Source organism: Protopterus annectens, chromosome 7.part0 (genome assembly GCF_019279795.1).
Source record: "Protopterus annectens isolate FY-2018-M chromosome 7.part0, PAN1.0, whole genome shotgun sequence".
NCBI classification, from domain to species: domain Eukaryota; kingdom Metazoa; phylum Chordata; order Ceratodontiformes; family Protopteridae; genus Protopterus; species Protopterus annectens.
Window position 1 is genome coordinate 1,094,728,377 of NC_056739.1, and position 20,543 is coordinate 1,094,748,919.

The 20,543-nt window shown below is 40.7% G+C and overlaps 1 protein-coding gene across 1 annotated transcript in view; it reads left to right on the top strand.

The window, feature by feature from the left end:
• NOX5 (NADPH oxidase 5) overlaps positions 1 to 16,839 on the top strand; it is a 482,672-nt gene extending 465,833 nt beyond the window's left edge. Inside the window, exon 17 of the mRNA XM_044076374.1 lies at positions 16,182 to 16,839. Coding sequence (XP_043932309.1) covers positions 16,182 to 16,313 — 132 coding nt within the window. The 3' untranslated portion in view covers positions 16,314 to 16,839. The remainder of the gene's footprint in view (positions 1 to 16,181) is intronic.
• The last annotated feature ends 3,704 nt before the right edge of the window (positions 16,840 to 20,543 follow it).

Below are 20,543 nucleotides of genomic sequence, written 5' to 3' on the forward strand. Positions count from 1 at the left end.
CCTGTAGGCCAGGCACAAGTCGCCTCTCACCTCCCTGTAGGATACAGAGTGCAGTGACAGGGCTTTCAGTCTTTCCATGTACGTCATGTTTTGGAGGCTCTGAATTTTTTTAGCGAGAAACCTCTGTGGTATCTCCAGCTGCTGCAGGTGTCTGGTGAGGTATATGCAAAAGGGATTATTGGTGCAGATGTGATCGTGCACAACTCATGTGTTTTTGGCAGAGGCAGCACAAGGGCCTCAACAACACCATGTCATTTTGATGCAAACAGAGAACAGTTTTAATTGTACAGTCATGGTCTTGAGCAGTCTGTGTGTTGTGGTGTGGGAGCGTGAGATCCTCCTGGAGAATACAGGGCACAGTATTATTAATGCTGCCATGAGACCAAGCAGTCCATGTGTTTTGGGGAGGAGTGGGATGAGATTTTCAAAGATGCCACATCATCCTCCTTTTACTCTATTGTATTCAGCTATGGTACAGTTTGGGATATGGCAGTGGTGACTGAATCCCCTGGAAATAAGACCCGAGTGTTATAACTACAGCTGTTTTCTGTACTTCCCTCTCAGATGGTTGTTATGTTATTCATGGCCTGTGGCATGGTCAACAAATGTGCTGTCCTGTCTGCAGAGAACTATGAGCTTCTGTGCAGCTCCATTATGATCATTGCTGAACAGATGTTTAAATGTACACAGAAATTCAACAAAAACTGTTATACTGCCCCTTCCAGATCCAGTAGCCTTTCACTGAGACATATCTATGAACAGGAGAGACACAGTGCTGTAGTGGTTATTGCTGCTGCTGCCTCACTGTATTTGGTTCTTCAGTTTGGGTTTAGGCTGTGCAATCTATGTGCCCTTCCTGTGCCTGTATGGGACTTAGCTGGTGGGCTGCAGTTTCCTGTTTTTCGCCCACACTCCAAAAAAATGTACTGATAAGTTAAACTGGCAATGTCCAAACTGACAACAGATAATTGTGCAGAGTGTGAGTGAGTGTGTGTGTGTGTGTGTGTGTGTGTGTGTGTGTGTGTGTGTGTGTGTGTGTCTTTATGTGTGTGTGTGTGTCTGTCTGTATGCCCATCCTGCAATGCAACTGGTGCTCCATCCAACATAATTTCCTGCCTTATGCCAGCTGCCTCTCCTCATATGCTACAGCTCTGACACATACTTGAGTATGATAAAGTAGGTATCAGAAAATAAATGAATGCCCTTGGATAGCTACAACATGCTCTATTTCCTTACCTTTCCCAGTGAACACCATGGCTTTAAAGGTGCATGCAGATGGCTCTTTCAGTATGCTACACACTGGATACCACCAAATGGCAAGAATGCTGTGAAAATGCATGAACCCACCAAGCTGGCCCTGTAGGGCTATACCAACAGTGAAGCAGATGATTGATGGCCACAACTATGGGCCTGCTCATGCCTAGTGGTGGATATAGCTGTGGGAAATGTAATGGGTGATACTGGCCCTGTAGTGGCATTGGATAGCTGTGGAGGCCTGCCCAGTGACTTATGGTCTAAATGGATGCCAACTGGCCCTCCGCTGCTCTCAGTGTGCATCTTTGTCGCCAGTCCATATATAATATATCAATGTACAGGTATTGAAAGCCCTCACATGTGTTGCACATCACAATGATTATCTCTGATGGTGTGTGAAGGTAAATGTCTGTGCCTGGATCATTGACTTGCATCTTTGCTGATTGATGCACAGGGTAAGGGAGTTGTGATGTTGATGGCCACCAACACACCTCTTCTGTATGCTGAATGTGTGATCTGCAGTGGCAACACTACCCCATGCTATTGTGTGTGCAGCTGAAGACTGGGCATGAGTGATGGGCTTCCATGGAAAGATGGTCATCACTAAACAAAGGGGTTGTGGGGATGGTAAAAAATATTTCTTCAGATATGAGTGGTAGTGTGCCCCCCAAGGTTATCAATACTGACAGTGTCACTATGCATTTTGTCATGGTCTCCAAACAGGGATAACAGGAACTCCTCCATTTCTGTAAGGGTGTTCTGTATAGATGGTCCTCCTGAGGTGGCAATTCTGTCCCAGGCAATAATGTGTGTACCTTGTTCTGTGTATGCAGTATATCAGTCATCTTAAGTCAAATTTGATGTGCTTTTCTGCCATAGCTGTCAGTGGCACTGATATCATACACCAGACCCTGCCACACTTAATCCCAGAAAGTCTTGGCACTTTTGTTCTTATCCAGCACCTGTCTGCCCTAGGTGTATATGGCCTGTATGACTACCTTTGTCTCTGCTGGGTTGATCTACAGCCTTTGATACTCCTTAGATTCCATCTCAGTATTTGTACATATGTGGGTACGACTATGATCTGTGAATATTTGCAGACATGACCTTTATCTGATCAATGGCCAATGGATATGTTGCTGTTATACAGTACTGACCCAAGTCAGAAGTGTAGCTGGCTCAACCAGTGCCCTGTGCCAATCTAGCACCCCACCTCTTCACCTCTTCAAGTGAAGAACAAAACAAAAAGTCAAGTCCTTTCCGTCTTCTGGCACAGCAGTTTCACAACCCCCCCCCCGGCAGCAGTCATTCAGGTCCTGTCCCTGGCTCTCCTGCCTAACACTTTAGTAATAAATAACAAAACAACAACAAATAATAATAGTAATAATAATAATAATTTATTCTTTTAAACTATATCAAACAAATGTATTGGGTTTTTAGGGGGTATATTATACAGTACTCTAAATTCATACCGAGTCAAGGGACAGCTAACATTTCTCATCTGTTTCCAAAAAAGCAGATCCTTGCAACTTTTTAATTTGGTGATTATACCAAATGCCCATACTCCCCAAAACTGAGGCTGTCAAGAGGGAGTACGTCTGTTAGCTAGCCTGTCATAGCAATCAAGTTAAAAAACATATGGACTGTAGCAATCAAAGGACTTCAGGTGCTAGTCCTGAGTCTTAACTGGGATTTTTTTTATTGTCCCCTTATTAAATAGCCCTACCATCCCACGAAATACATTCAACACTGGTGCTCCACCCAGCCTGTTTCTCTGTTCTTATAAGCTCCCCAAAGATTTTCAACCTGGGTGCCATAGCATAACGTTCAATATCTGGCAGACCCAGATCCCCCCAATGAGCAAAGGGAAAGGAAGGGTACTTCCAATGAAGTGCAGGTTTCCCCTGTCCAAATGAAATCTCCTTATGCAAGAGTTTGCTTTGGTTAGAATATGAGAGAGAAGGGGGAGGGGGATGCCCTGACATGCATAAAGAATTAGCAAAAGGAAGAAGCATGAAATTACTTGAACCCCCTGTAACATATTCAAGCAGGGATGCATCCATGCCTGGGCAAAATTCTTAAACTTCTTTAACATCTCTGCATAGGTGCATTCCAGGGATGCTGCCACTGTAGCTCTCAGCTAGATCTCCAAATAAACCACAGCATCTACTACTGCTAAAATTGAATATTTACTACAGCCTAGGCAGATGGGATATAGTTGATTTTGATTGCTTTTGTTTTAGAATAATCAACTTTATAAGCCAATAATTCGCCAAAACAAGAAACATTTTCAAACAATCCAAACAACTCTGGAATCTCTCCCTCTCCCTCTCTCTCTCTCTCTCTCTCTCAGTATCATTTAGAAACACCAACAAACTCTAAAAAAAGGAAGCCAATCTGGTGGTCCCCTGCCATAAACAAATTCTACAACAGAAGGAGGAAACTGATGCTGAATAAGGTGAATTCCCAAGACTGAAAAAACTTCCTCATCAGCCTCAACAAAAAGTTGAGATCCTTCATCAAATCCTCTAAAGCTAGCTATGAAAACAGAATTGCTGCAGATAGTAAAGACAACCACAAGAATCTTCACGGCAATACCCAGATTTGCTCTGAGCTACTGCACAATGGTACCTCCTATACCGAGCCAGCAGATATTGCCAATATACTGGCCAACAGATTCAATGCCAAATTTACCCCTCTCTCTCCCCATAATGGACCAGTCACAATACCAGTAGATTGCCAGGCACCCAGTATTACTGCTGCACAGGTTAATACAGCACTGTTCAAGGCCCAAGAATTCAGCTTCCATGGGACCTGACAATATCTGTGGCTGTGTTCTACATGAACTACAGAGTGAACTGGCACCCCAACTGTGTGCCCTGTTCAATCACAGCCTCACTGCAGGCTTTGTCCCTACCAAATGGTGCACTGCTACAGTCATCCCTCTCCACAAAGGAGGAGTGACTACAGACCCTGGGAACTATCGCCCCATTAGCCTGACAAGTCTGATATGCAAAGCTATGGAATGCATCATCATGGACCTAATAAACAAGGATATAGGGAATCTCCAAACTCTGGATCCCACACAGTTTGGTTTTGTGAAGGGTAGATCATGCCTGCTCAACTTGGTTGACTTCTTTGAGTCAGTCACCAGAGCTCTGGATGAAGGCAGGGGGGTTCATACAGCCTACCTTGATCTGACCAAGGCCTTTGATACCATTCCCCACTCAGGAACCATAGAAAAACTCACTAAGCTAGGCATCAACCCTTATATCACTAGGTGGGTTGCAAACTGGCTCACAGATAGAACCCACAGTGTGAAAGTTGCTGACTCCAAGTCAGACTGCCAACCAGTCACGAATGGAGTCCCAAAGGGATCAGTCCTGGGTCCTCTCCTGTTTGGTATCTACGTCTAAGAAGTCCAAGCCAACACAAAGGGACTCTGGCTGACAAAGTTCGCAGATGATTGCATGTTGGGAGCCATTATTAACTCCCCAAGTGATGTTGACATCTTACAGAAAGGCTTCACTGAGACCAACGACTGGTGTCAGAACCATGGCCTTAAGCTCAATGCCAAAAAAGTGTCATCATCCCCTTTGGGAAAAACCCAGTTCCCATGAATTACAACATTGATGGTAGTCCACTGAACACAGAAGGTGTCATAAGAGATCTGGGAACACAGGTTTACAGCAACCTCTCTTTTGACCACCACATTGCCACTGCGGTCAGAAAGTCCTTCTATGTGGCACATCTCATTACAAAGGTTTTGTATCCAAGAAGAAAGACATCATTGTCTCCCTCTACTCTTCCCTCATTAGACCAATCATTGAGTACAATGCCCCATTTGGCATGTACCTCACTAGACACCTGCAACAACTGGAGAGGCTGAAAAAGTAGCTCACAAAGAGGATCTTAGGCCTTAAACACTTGTCCTATATAGACAGACTCAAAAAACTCCAACTATTCTCTATCTCATATCACCTACTTAGAGGCGATCTCTGCTTGACTTACAAAGCCATGTCTGACCCAGGTCTGTTAGAAATGCTACATCTAAAGACATCCCAATCCCTCTGCACCACACGCTCCAGAGACCTCAACCTCATTACCACAATCAACAGAATGTGATGAAGGGACAGGTTCATAACCCAGGGACTACCCGTGCTATGTAATAGACTTCCCATACATGTCAAACAGAGCACCTCACTTGCCCTCTTCAAGAGAAATCTTGATGAATGGATGGGAAATAGGAAATTCACCCCGGGGATCACTCCAGTGGCTCTACTCGACAGAGGCACTGGGAACTAAGGTCAGGTGGCATGATGCCTGGGTAATCCTATGGGCTAGGCTTGTAAAGGCTTCAGGGCCATTAGCCTATTACACACCTATGAACCTATGAACAGACCACTCGCATATCATGCTAACTTATGAGAAATTCGCTCCCAAGGTGTAGCCTTCCCGTGGAGAGCCAGGGGCTTAAAGTAGAGTGCAAATAGAAGAGGGGAGAGTGGGCAGCCCTGACTAGCACTTTTACATGTTGGTATTGGGGAAGACAGGACCCAATAGTGACATCACTTTTAACACACTAACACCAGCCCCATAGAAGAGGTGTTATACAATGAGGTGATACAATGTGAAAGTTTCTAAATCACACACATAATATGATGCATTATCAGCCTAACCCAGCAAAATGGAGCCCATGCCTGTGTTGGTATGGAACTGCATGACCCCAACAAGCTGGTCATGTGGGCACAGTAATCATTTGTACAGCTAGAGTGGGCCATAGTGGCAAGGAACAGCAATACTAACATAGATGAAAGAGTGGAAGGGGTAGGACTGTCCTGATGCTACACTAACTCCCTGTCCTAATGACCGCATGAGCTATGGGATCACACTAAGCTGTAGGGAGACTAAACTATGGGTCCTCTGAGACACACTGCTACTTTTTTCGGCCGTACTGCAGCCAGTAAGCAGAAACTGACATGTTGGGTAGACAGTGCTATCTGCTACCACCAGACTACATTGTGTGGTGGTTGTGCTCGTGCCCTTTATTAGTCTACATGTCTGTTTGGGCAGTACCATCATGCCAATGACAATGTGCATTATAGGTTCATAGGTTAGTACTAGGCTATCTACCCTTGTGGGCTATTTTAAGACTAGCCAATTACCCCCTGTGAGAATCAAACCCTGTACCTTGTGTTTGTAAGGTAAACACTTTAACCATTATGCTAACCTCCCACCCCATATTGCTATGCTGCCCTTTGATGCAAGTCACATGGTGTTGGAGACATATGGACACGCCCCAGTCACTGCCTATTTTTCTCCTGAGTCATACTAATAGAGTGATTATGGCTTAATCATTCACTGCTTTTGGAAGAATTAAAAATTTTTACAAGAAGGAATGCAGAATTTTGCTGCATTTTCTGCATTCAATCCACAGGGAGGACTTGCTGGGCAGGTTTAAGGGTCCATTTTATGAGGAGACAAGGCAGCGACTTGGTAGAGAGATCAGAGTAACAAATGTGGCATCTCTCTGGTGGGTAATGTTGTCATAAGAATGGTGATCTGTAGAGCTGTTATACAGACCTTCACTGCCAATGTGAAGAAGATGTTAGGGAGGAAGAGCCACCTGTTTTTTCTAAGCTGTTTTTTTTGCACTGACACTGTAATGGAGGACTTCTAGATGCACCCATTTGCACTTAATGTGCCGGGGATATATAGATGTGTTTCTGTCATATTTCTGTTTTGCAGCATTGCAGGAGACTAAGGTAAATCAGCTGGCCTGCCAGCAGTGAAGAGCCAAATGCTCTTGGCATCAGGGTATTGCTGGGGCTGTGTGATATGGCATTACACTGTAACCCACATGTTTATGTGATCTTATTTTTTCTTCTTCTTCTCGTTTATTTTCAGATTCTATAGGATCAGCTGTGGTGCAGCAAAGGTAAAGTGGTGGTCACCATGGTCTGCAGCCACCACACCTCCTGCTGGGTTCCCAGTAGTTTCCAGGCCTGCGTCAGGACAAGTTTACTAAGATCATCTTGTATAAGATGACCTGGAGGGCTCAACCGCAGCTTCAGTAGCCACCTCTTATGGTCAAAGGTTTATCTTCTAAGGGTGGCACTGAGGGGTCAATCTGAGGTAATCAGAAAATGTGGCAGGTGGTGCAGGCTGCATTGGACCAGTGGCTGCATGCCCAGGTTAGCACTGTGGAGCATATCTTTACACAGCTTGTACAGTCATGTATTTATCCTTTCCCAACCATCAGGTTAATGGAGCCTAATCCTAACGCTATTGTTAACCATGGAGGTAATGGACTTTGAAGCAGGTTAGTTTCAGATCCAGACTAGCTGGCCTACCATACCACTCCTAATCCCCATCACTGTGTTCCTCTTTTTTGTGCTTCCCTTTCCATCCTCAGTTTTTCTAATCCTCTCCTGTACCAAATGTAGATTATTTGTCTTGTCTATGACATTCCCCTGTTGGTCTTTATGCATACACATGCTTGTTTGTATGTTCCTAACATCTTCCTTTTGCCCTTCTTCATTATCATCACCTCTTCCCTTCCTAAGAAAAAAAAAGAGAAATAGGTTAGTGCTCTGAAAATAAAACACATCCTCTTCTCTTCTACCCACAGATATTTCACCTTTATATTATCCTTCTGCATATTCCTCTGCTTGCTCTTCTCCATATTTGATCTTCCTTTCCTCCTAATGTATATAATTAACTTATTTCTCTCTGTGCTGTGGCATCTTTCTATAGGCTGCAGCCACCAGATGCCTTGCATTCCGCAGACACATTGCACATGTGAATGCACATAGTGTTAGGTAGACAATCTCCATGTTGCAAGTCCTTCTAGTCATGTAACCGCAGTAACACAGTATGCGCTGTCGCACCATTGCTGCTGGAAGTGCAGCTGCAACTCATTCACTGCCTTGCATGACCCTCTGCACTAGTGCACATTCCCCACACTTATGCATACATAATCAGCACTGGGCTATGTCATATTATGAGCACCACACTGTTTCTTGCTGTCAGCAATGCCCTGGATGGTTTTTTAAAACACTGTGCATGACTGGTTTTGAGTGGTGCTGCTATATATATTGTTAAGTTTTAACATAAGTGTGATGCCCCTGCACTGGCCCAGTAATCAAGGAGCCTCAATCCTCACCACTAGCACCAGTGAGGGATGTGCACACTGGGAGGATGACAAGTACACACACAGTAAAGTACAATTTCTCTTAAGAGCACACAGAGATCACAGTCAGTCTGGGGCTGGTTTCTTCCTCTTTCTCCAGATCCCCAATAAGACTCCCCAGTGGCACAGCTATAGGGTTAAGATCTCAGCTGAGTGGTCAAGCCAAAACCTCCAGCACCCTCTCTGTCCAACCAGTGTTTCATGTCCCTGCCCAAGTAGCACACACACACACACACACACACACACACACACACACACACACACACACTTTGAGATTGTATATATATATATATATATATATATATATATATATATATATATATATATATATATAAACACACACAGACAGTCCTGGGGAAGGCTGGCACAGGTTCACTAACTATGCCTCCTTCTGCCCAGACTATAAGGTAGTACCAGCTGCCACCAACTACTCTTATCAGCTACTATAAGACCCTTTCCAAAGGGTGACCAATTCTACTGTGTAATGTTACTATTATCCAAATGGTAAGTGTGACCAGGACTAAGGCTATTTAGGAGTGCCCTATACACTGTCACTAAATACATACGCAAGTACTCTAAGAGCTTAAATATCTCTAAACAAACCAGCCACAATTAAATGTTTAAATACATTCAATAATAAATAATAAAAACACAAGACAATACTCATTAACTCAATGCAGTAACAGCAGAGTTCAGAATCACAGGAAATATTTTAAAACAACATTGCAGGACAGTCTCACATAAATACAGAAAACATCTAAACTAATCTTACTAAGTTCCTATCTATCACTTAGAGAAATCACTGTAATCTAAGTCTTACTTACAGAGCAACATGCAGGCAGAAGTGCTGGGTGAATGTTTCAAGGTCCAAAGATAAATACAAAATGCACAGACTTTCTCTGAGAGATAGTTCTTAAATTATTACAAACATTACTGCTGGGTCATCTCAGATTACATCATTCTTTGTCACCTCTGCCTTCAGATCCCAGGCTAACCAAAACTTAAAATTTAGCACACATGTGTCAAAAATACTTCTCTCAGAAGTTTGCCTAGAACTGGAAGTGGTAAAACAGTTAAGCACTTTTACCTTTGAAACCTGTAATTATTTATGTTTCCAGACAATAGAAAAACCTCCTAGCTCTAGACATCCTGTCTCTTTGCATTAACTAACTTTATATCACAGTTGTAAACAATTTCAACTTATTTTCTTATTTTGCAAGCTAACTCTGTATATTCCAACTTCTACCATGAAAACACACATTGCACAAGCATATAGTTTATACACATTTCTGCTCTTTTCCAGCAGGGTACACTGTGGTTACATTCTTGAAGCTCAGCACATAACATACAGTTTAACATACACTTCTGCACCAGCAGTTTAATATACACATAACATATAGTTCTCTTACATTTGTAAGACAAGCCTATGGATCATATTAATATTCACAAGTGACATAGAATCATTTACGAAATTCTAGCTAGCTGGGCTGGCAGCCTCACAATAAGAATCTTTGTACAACCTCAGAATTAATATATTTTACGTGTGTGTGTGTGTGTGTGTGTGTGTGTGTGTGTGTGTGTGTGTGTGTGTGTGTGTGTATAAACTATGAAAATAAGCAGTTTGCCAGTGGTGAAGAGTTTACACTGAAGTCTAAATTGCATTAGAAGCATTGAGAAAATTGTAAATCCAGATGTTTATTACTAGACATACAGAGTGTAATAATTTGTTTCAAGATATGTTTTGAAACATTTGGGTTCAGAGTCACTGCAGAGAGAGTTATATGTGATATTTGTAACACAGCATACCTAGCCATGTTAAAGCAATTATTAGAGCGGTCATTATAGTATGATGCCTTAAAAGTACCGGTTATTTATAAAACAGATACAGGCTTTAAGCGCTGGTTATTTATACATCGGTTACAGGCACTAACTGAAATGAACTGCCCTCACATGGCTGTATTGCTGTGTATTACAGATAAAATAAGGAACACAGCTAATACTTTGTATTGATCTGACTCTTCCCATAGTACAGGGTTTTACTATGGATTACCTAATACCTAATAAATATCTGCTACAATGTATGTTATTGCAGGAAATTATGTTTAACCTGATGGGATAAAGATATTCCTTTGTGGGAAGGGATTAGACCTGGTTACTACAACAGCGTACAGCGTACTACAAACACTAACTGCCCTTAAGGCAATTGCTGTGTATTACAGATAAAATAAGGAACACAGTTAATACTTTGTATCGATCTGACTCTTCTCATAGTACAGAGTTTTACTGTGGATTACCTAATACCTAATAAATATCTGCTACAATGTATGTTATTGCAGGAAATTATGTCTAACCTGATGGGATAAAGGTATTCCTTTGTGTGAAGGGATTAGACCTGGTTACTACAACAGCGTACGGCATACTACAAATGCTAGCTGCCCTTAAGGCAATTACCTGTTGTTTTTCTCTAATGGCTTCACTTAAAGTGATGGTTAATGAGTTTTGAGGGACTATACCCACTAAAATGTTACAGAAAGGTGTCTAACACAGACACAAAGGTCTAAAAGATGCCTATGTAATACTTGGACTATGCAGTTTTAATGTACCACTCAACACTAGGTATGCTGCTGTAAGCTGTTTGCAACGCTGTCTGTAGAAAATTATTTAAGGCTAACACTTATGGTGTTTGTGACACAGTATCAATGTATCCAATTGTTTTCATTGTTTTCTTTTAATTGCAATCCAGTTTAGGATTTAATCATAGCCTTATGGGTTTTGCTACACTAATGTAACCAGTGAAGTTATTTATTTGAAACTGCATATATGACATTATGCCTGTATTTCTACACAATTCTAGCTGTCTGATGCCAACTATATAGATATCTTTGCATTGGCTGCTCCATTTTTCTTTTTAGTAAGCCCTGCAACCAAAAGGACATTTGTTATCCCTGCCTAACCTCTCCCTCAATGGGCTGAACTACATAATTAAACAATCAGGCTCAATACAGCTTCTGTGGGTGACCAGAACAGCTGAATCTCCACAGTTGCACCAAACACTATGTATGTCCGGATCCCTATTAATAATAATATACTGTTCAATGTTTAAATACTTATTTCACTCTAAGAGACTTTGCTGCAGAGTGGCCTCCATATACCTCACTCTCTCTTGTTAGGTCCATTGTTTTCCTTCCCAACCACTGTGCGTCACTTAGGCTTTTTTTTTACTTATCTAGCCGTCCTGTTAGGTCAATTTATATCTGCCCTACCATTTGTGCTCATGATACTGTATTTCTATCTAGCTGCCTCTCCTGCAACTGGCTTTAGCCCGGTACCTGTACTGCTCCCCCCTCTTGACCCATACTGCAAACATCTCCCCCTCCCCTCTTATTGCTGCATATTCCTTCAGCAATACATTCTCACATATTTTTGTCTAAAGTAGGACTTTAGCTCAGGTAGACTATATACTTTAAAGTGCATGTGAGGCTTTAATGTCTTTCTCACCTGCAGTGCTGCTTTAACTTTTTGGAGATTGTTTTCTTTGCTGCTTTTTGTCTGCTGCTTGGATCTTTTCAAGCTCAGGCTCTGCCCAGCACCGTTCGCCCTCCGCTTCGCTCTGGGCTCACTTGGCTCCTACCCTACCCCCATTCACAACCACCCCATCCTCATTACATTTATCTCTAGCAGAACCCCACCCACTCTTACCTTCATTAAATCATCACCTCCAACACAATCACACCACAACTGCCAACCTAACAACCACACCCACATAACTCCTCAATCATCATGGCCCCTCCTTTCCTCACTTATCATCACTTATTTAGTATTATTGCCTGTGCACTCCACATCCTCACACTGCTCCTACTAACACAAACCACATCCTTACATGCAACCATATATCCCCCACCAACCAGTAGCAGCACACAAACACTTCCCATACAACTTAACAAACTTAGTTACTCAGACATCTCCCCCTCTCTACTAGCAAATAATATCATTACCTCAGACAGATTAAAACTACTACTGCCTACCTCCAAATTTAAATGTTGTCTAGTACTACATTATATGTCCTCCCCAGATAAAAAAACAATCTCACAGCATACTCTATCAATTCCACACATTAATACGATGTGGAGATATACACCTAAATCCAAACCCTATCAATATTTATCCATCCACTAACAACCAAGCTGACCAAATGTTTCCCCACACCCATTCATCTTCCACTAGGCTAGCTAATCCAACATCTCAACACACACTTCACCTAGTTAATATAAACATTAGCAGCATTTGCAATAAAATTACTGAGTTCCATGCCTGGCTAGCTGCCCATACCACAAATATTATTGCAGTAACAGAAACATGGCTGAAACCACACATTGCTGACACTGAAGTTGCCCCTCCAGGATATAACATACAGACTTCATAAAAAGGGAGGCTGTGTAGCATTAATCTATCAAAACTCACTACAAATAACAACCTATACAAAATCTGTCCCCTCTTTTGGTAACATAGAGCTACTATTCACATCCTTTCACATAAATAGGAACAAACAAATATGCATAGCAGTTATTTACATTCCCCCAGGACACAATATCCACATACTTGAAAATGTATTATCTTGACTAAATCAGAATATGCTGCATGAAACTATTATACTAGGAGACACCAATATTAATTGGCTAAACTTAGACTCCACCTCTCCAGTAAACAACATAAACCTTCACAGTTTTACCCAACTCATCACTACTCCCACTCATGGTCTAACAACAGACTCTGAATCAACCCTAGACTGGACACTCGTAACACATCCCCAAAATTACTGCAACTCAGGAACCCTACCAAACACATTATGTGACCACCTTCCAACATTTACCCATAGAACTCACCCTCATGCAATCAAAATGCAGTCCTACAAAACTTCCAGGAACCTTGCCCACTTTAACCAGAATAACTTTATAAATAATTTAAACTCCCAAAACTGGAACCCACTAAATATACTCCTCTTGGATGAAGCCGTTGACTATTTTAACAAACTCTTTTTAAATACTTTAAATAGCCTAGCTCCTATGCGTACCAAATGAACCAAAACTAACCATGCCCCCTGGTTAACAAGACAAACCAAACAAACTATGTATCTTAGAAACAAAGCTTAGAAAACTTGGCTGAGAGATAGAACACAATAAAATGAACTCCACTACAAACAACTTTGAAATAAATCAAAAAAGCTAGTAATACAAGATAAAAAAGCTTATTTCTCTGATAAACTGTCAACCTCGTATAACAATCCCAATCATTTTTGGAAGTCTGTTTCCTCTCTATTTAACCCAGGCACCATCCAAAACCCATCCTCTGCACCAGAAAAAAACCCACAAAAAATCTCCCAAGCCTTTAATACCCACTTCATCTCTACCATCAAAAAGCTACTCAAAGACATTTACCTCAAACATACACATCCCAACCCCAGCAGAACACAAGCCCACTATACAACCAGACAACTTCTTCACTATTCAACCTGTACCCACCTCTCTGATTCTGAAATTCCTAAAACAACTCAAACCTTGCCCTCTCTCTCTGCAGATGACCTTCCCCCAGAATATCTGCAAATAGCAGCTAGCGCAATAGCATTTCCAGTTACCATTCTCATAAATCACTCTCTCACTGAATCTTATGTTCCTCTCCTATGGAAAAGATCCATCATTACCCCACTACACAAAGGGGGAAACTCCCATGATCTTTCCAACTACTGCCCTATCTCTATACTCTCTCCTCTATCTAAAATCTTGGAAAAATGTGTTCACTTACAACTACTTAAACACCTCTCAAATAATGCTCTTCTATCCCCTACCCAACATGGTTTCCAGCCAGGTCATAGCACTATTACTGCCCTATTATCTTTCACAGAATCTATCACTAAAGCCTTGGATGCAGGGCATCCTACCTCTGTAATCCTATTAGACCTATCTAAGGCCTTTGATGCAGTGTCGCACACTAAGCTAGTAAACCCAACTATCAACACTAGGTTGCTCCTCAAAATCCCTCAGCTGGTTTACCTCCTACCTACAAAACCACGAACAATCTGTAAAATGGTTAAATGCACAATCTCAGTACCAACCTAACAATATAGAAGTACCACAGGGATCCATTTTAGGACGACTACTGTTCAATGTCTTCATCAACGACCTGCATAAAGCCCCCCTAATCCAGAATATCATCCAATACCCCAATAATTCAACACTTATATCCACCTCTAAAATCTCTCAGACCTACTCACACTTACACAGCAGGCTTTTACCTCTGTCGAATCATGGCTTATTAATGCACAATTGATGCTAAACCCCCAAAAAACTAAACTTTTACTTTTCTCAACAAAACCACCCAACATTGACTTTAAAATCCTGGCTAAGGATGGCACAGAAATAGAGCTACTGAAAACAGCCAAATTGCTAGGTATAACAATAGATGATAAACTCACATACGAGCAACACATCTTAACCGCAATCAAGAAAACCCATTTCAAACTGGGTAAACTATACTGTCACAAACTCTACCTGGATAAATATACCAAAGTAAAACTAACCAAAACCCTACTCATCCCCTTCCTTTTATATGGTAGTGTCATTTTTCACTAAACTGCACACAGCCCTTAGTAATAAATTACAATCGTGTCATAACAAAATAGCCAAATTCGCCTCCGAAAAACCTTACGGCTCTCATCACTGCCAGGCCATCACTGAACTAAGATGGCTAGAGTTTTCCAACCTTCTACAATACACCCAACTAAACTTAGCCCACAAACTAATTTCCAAACCAAATGACTGCCCTGTCCTTAACTCAATCCTACAAACATACACCCCCACTAGAACACTAAGATCCTCCTGTAAACTGATGCTCACAGTAACCAAAGCCAACAAAAGAGCAGGACAATGCCTGTTCTCCCATACCATAGCTAAGCTATGGAATAACCTTCCACCTGAAATAACCCAGACTGAACACTCAAAAACTTTTAAGGCAGCCCTAAAAGCACATTATCTAGACAATCCATCTTGCACCTGCCTTGAAAACAAAAACAAACCTCCTTAAACAATATACTTCACCAAATACTACAATGACAAAATCTTAGCAAAAACCCAGTCTTCACATTTATTAGCATATTCTTACTATATAGGAGACTGGAATCTCACCAAAGATTGAAATGATGTAACACTACTATTCGGTTGTAAACTTCTTGTTTTATTGTTTCACCTGTCTTATCTTCAATGTTGTATATATATATTCTATGTTTTTTTTTTTCTGTCATATCAGTAACATTGTCTCATTGTGTTTAATTATTGTTTAGTTTGTATTTTGCTTGTGGAACTTTTCTCCCCGGGCCTCCACTGAAAATGGGTCTCTGACCCAGTGGACTTTCCCGGTCAACAAATGTTAATAAATAAATAAATATACCCCATTATTTTTAAGTGAATACTGGAACCAAGTACAAATATTACTGTTCATTAGGGATAGAAATGTAGCACAGGTGTCTTGAGTCTTAGAGTTTAAAACAATCAGTTTAATTCAAAGCACAGTAGGGTAATGGTGGTAGAGTTTTATTCACCTTGTGAAGAAAGGAATAGCTGACAAACTTTAAACCTGTGCAAAAACTCTGAAAGAAAATGAAGGTGCAAAATATAAAAGCAATTTGCTTTAAACTGTGTATTAATAATCCTCAATTTACTAAATAATTTTCTTCTGTTTTAAGGTATTTCACAAAGTTGCTGACGAAAAGAAAGGGAAAGTCCATGTTTTCTTTTGTGGGTCTCCAGCTCTTGCCAAGGTCATCAAAACTCATTGTGAACAGTTTGGTTTCAAATTTTATAAAGAAAATTTCTAGTATGAGGTGACCTTCCTACCACACTGCTGCTGAAGTTTGCAAGTGTTGTCCTGCTTCAGTACAAGTTCTATTGTATCTGCCACATATTTAATTAGAATTACAATGTGCTGTATGAGCTCATCAGCTGCTCTGAATCAGCACTAGACTTGTATATGTGTAAACATTGCCTTGTAGTGTACTAACATCTCATCCTGGGTGTTTGTTGTCTCTCTTATAGGTGTGGTTTGCCATGAATCTGCAGTAGACTGCTGATAGTGAAAGACTTGACTGGCAAATCAGGCCAAACTAGAGCAATGAAGGGTAAAGACAGTCAAAGCTATATGATAAGAAATGATACATATAAGAAAGCTAGACCTGTACCACAGAGCTTCATTATGACACAGACAGACACAAACTTGAACTAGGAGGCCATATTATTCATATTATTTCTCACCCGTGTTTAATGTTCAAAAGTTGAATACTAAAATTGTTGTTGTTATAATTTAGTCTTAAACGCTTAAGAACTCAGCTACCTTATGAAACCTTATGCTTGCAAACTTCAGATGTCTGTAAAATATTGCAGTTGTTTCTGTCTGTAACTGTCTTAAATGCTGTTCTTTCACTTATTTGTACAAATAGTAAAATGTTTTTATATTGATGTTATTAAATTTTAATTGCTTTGGTCATGCTGAGTTATGCAGTGTTTTATCATAACTTGTTGTATTCTGTTCTGTCTCTAGTCCTTGTGTGTGTAATCTTTGCAGTATCTTTAAAAACGTGCGGCCTTCTCTGACCTCTGGTCTTTTCTGAACAAGAGGATGCCTCTGATGGAATCAAGACAGACAGATAAACTCAAAAACAAATAAGTACAAATGAAAAAGCAGATAAGCATTCATGAAGAGATCTGAATGAGTGTTTAATAACCTCAGGGCAAACCTCCTGAAAATCATTTATGTTATAAGGCTCTAGTCACAACACTCACTGCATTCACACACTGCCATCTTTCAGCATTTTCCATGACTTTGTCTATTCATAAAAAAGTAATGGTGTTCTCATATAAAATGTTATTTTGAACAGCACATCTCAATAGATCCACAGCTGCCCGCATTCTCTTCTACTTGGTAAATATAAAGGAATATTTCCTTTTATATTTAAGGTTAATTGTACTTGTTAAGTATAATGTAATTATGTATAACACACTAATTTTATACATTGTGCACATTCTAGAAATGAAAGTAAAATATGCATATAGGTGGTCACATTGCTGACATTCAAGAGAGAGAGAGCTGTACACAGGACAAGGAAAACTGCCAAGTCAAGTGTATGTGCATGATGTCAAAGCTGACATCATTAGAAGAAATGAGAGAAGGGAAGAGCTCTTTCAGTGTCTGTTCCCTTCCTGTGTATGAATTTTAAAGAATCATGAAGAACATTTATCAGACACAGTGCTATGTCTGTCATTCTGTTAAGTTATAGCTAGGCTAGTGATACATTGTTTCCAGTTTTCATGCAGTGAATGCAGTTTATGGCATTATCTTCTGTTTTCACAGGTTGTGTTAAACCCTGGATGCAACTTCTAAAAAGATACAGTTAGAATAACAATAATCTTTGGTGCCCATACAATGGTGGTGCCCATACAGAAGGGCTGCGGTGGTGCAGCGGTTAGCATTCTCACCTCACAGCAAGAGGTTCTCCCGTTCAGTTCTCGGCTAGATCACCTTCTGTGTGGAGTTTGCATGTCCTCCCCGTGGTCAAGTGATGTTAAAGACAATCAGGTAGTTGCATGCATGAATAAGCATGCGTTCTTTGAAGGCTGGGCGGCGGGCTGGCAACTTGGTACCGTAAAAATCCACTGCCAATCATTAGCGGACGGGAGTTCCGCTGTGGCAACCCCTAACCGGGAAAAGCCGAAATACTTTTTTTTGGTGCCCATACAGAGCCATCATAAGCACTTTCCAGACAGTCAGTTATCTGAGGACTTTGGAGTTATCCAGTGATACACACAAATAGAGTGCTTAAGACTACTTTGGGGTTCATTACATAGGTTCATAGGTTGGTACTGGGCTATCTGCCCGAAGGCATATATTAGCCCAGCCACATTGTGCGGTATTCACCGCCCCTTTAGTATTTCCCTAGACCCTTGTACTAGCAGCTAGTACCCTTGACCCCTATCTAGTAGTGCTGTTGGTGTGATCCCTGGTGTGAACTTTCTGTTACCCATCCACTCATCAAAGTTCCTCTTGAAGAGTGATAGTGAGGGGCTCTGTCTTATGTAGATTGGGACCCTGTTCCATAGTAAGGGAAGTCTCATAGCAGTCCATGGGCTGGATTCTAGATTAAAGTTGTGCTTGTTGCAAGTTCAAGATACATTTCTAGGAATTTATGAGGCTGTTGATCTATGGGAGTCTTAAGAAGCCTAAGTTCACATTCCCATGGTAGATTCTAGCCATTATATGTGGATATGAATAACCTAGAAACAGGCTGAACAAAGGTAGTTTAGCACCTTACCATGTATCCCAGAACAAGATGCATACAAAGGATACATTTATAGCATAAGAAATGTCAGACATGTATGGCTATATCATTGTGCAAAGGCTGCATCATGGATTCCTAGAGAACGATGTACCTGCTAATTTCTGCTTTCATATTATTTAACTCTGAAACGTTTTTTTCTGAATCATGGGTAGGGTGTATGTACTACAGTGGCTGTCTCACTCTTTCATTTCCATATGTTGTGTGCAAGCCTCCTTTTGGAATCACTTCTGTTCTGGGATATTTGATTCCAAAGAAGGCTTACAGGTATGCCCGTGTTAAGCCCTTATCATGGGCATAATATATCATTATACCAACTTCCCTAATCAACTACATTAGGAAGAATGACCCACAAGCACATATACCTCACTCAGTACCGAATGAGCATCTGTACATCTCTACTGTATCCCCATGCGACATCAGGAGCATAAATACACTGTACTGTATAATATTTCAGATGACACCATTACATTCACCACACAAAGTCTTTCATGCCATACATGAAACTCATAGCCATCTCTTGTGTTTGTTACACCAAGGATACCCCTCATCCCTAGCAGTGTGATATGCAGCAGGAACGTAAAGCATGGTGGTCTGAACCAGTCATTCCTCCCTGGAAACAGTTTAACAGTTTGCAGCAGCCCTTCAGTACACCATGCGCTGATTAAAAGTTTGCAGCAGCCCTTCAGTATAAAGGGCATGACCTACAGAAGGTGACGTAAGGGGGCCTCTTATGTGGTATATCATCATATAGCGTATTGCGCTAGAAGGTCTTTATATATATGTGTGTGTGTGTGTGTGTGTGTGTGTGTGTGTGTGTATATATATATATATATATATATATATATATATATATATATAGAGAGAGAGAGAGAGAGAGACAGAGACAGAGAGAGACATAATGTGTGCAACAGAAAAGGCTATTACTGCTTAGAAAATGGGCAGCACTCGCCACAGTACCCTACAAGAGAACAGACATTCTCCAACACTGTACTAATGTACTAGAACAGCCTGGTATTGAGCCTTGGGTTTCATGGCAGCATTTTAAGCCACTGTGAAGCACAGACTGAAAAAAAAAAATGAAACAACCGCTACCTTGTTTACAATTATTAAATACAGCAGCTCAGCAAACTTAAAAAATATAAAATAAATAAAAAATTTCAAGAAACAAATCAAGTTACAAGACTTCAAAATAAAAATCAAATCATATTTCTGTTTTTCATTGATGTATTTGAGTATAAATCTATTTAGATGTGTGGTGATAATGTGTTTGTTTTTATTGGGTTTTAGGGATTGCTTTCAGCTGAGAGGCTGAATGGATGTTTAAATAGTTAATTGATTTGCAGTATGGTAGTCTGAATAAGTACTTTATCGTGAAAGCACTTGTTTTACCTCTCAAGTTACAAAACTTGCCATTTTATATTTTTTCATTAAACATGACCTTTACTGAGCAAGCATGGGGATAACATACAGAACAAGTAATGCAGTCATGTGTGTGTGTGTGTGTGTGTTTTTTTGAGTGTTCATGGGCATGAGGCAGAGTAAAAGTGAATAGGCACATGTCTCACATCTTCTTTCGTCAAATATTATATACAAAGCCAACAGTAATACTGTAAAAAGATGCAAAATTTGGAGACAATATATATGTATTATGCTAATTCACTTAAAGAGATGAGGTTTTGCATCAACATGCTTTTTCTGAACGAGCATGAAACCATA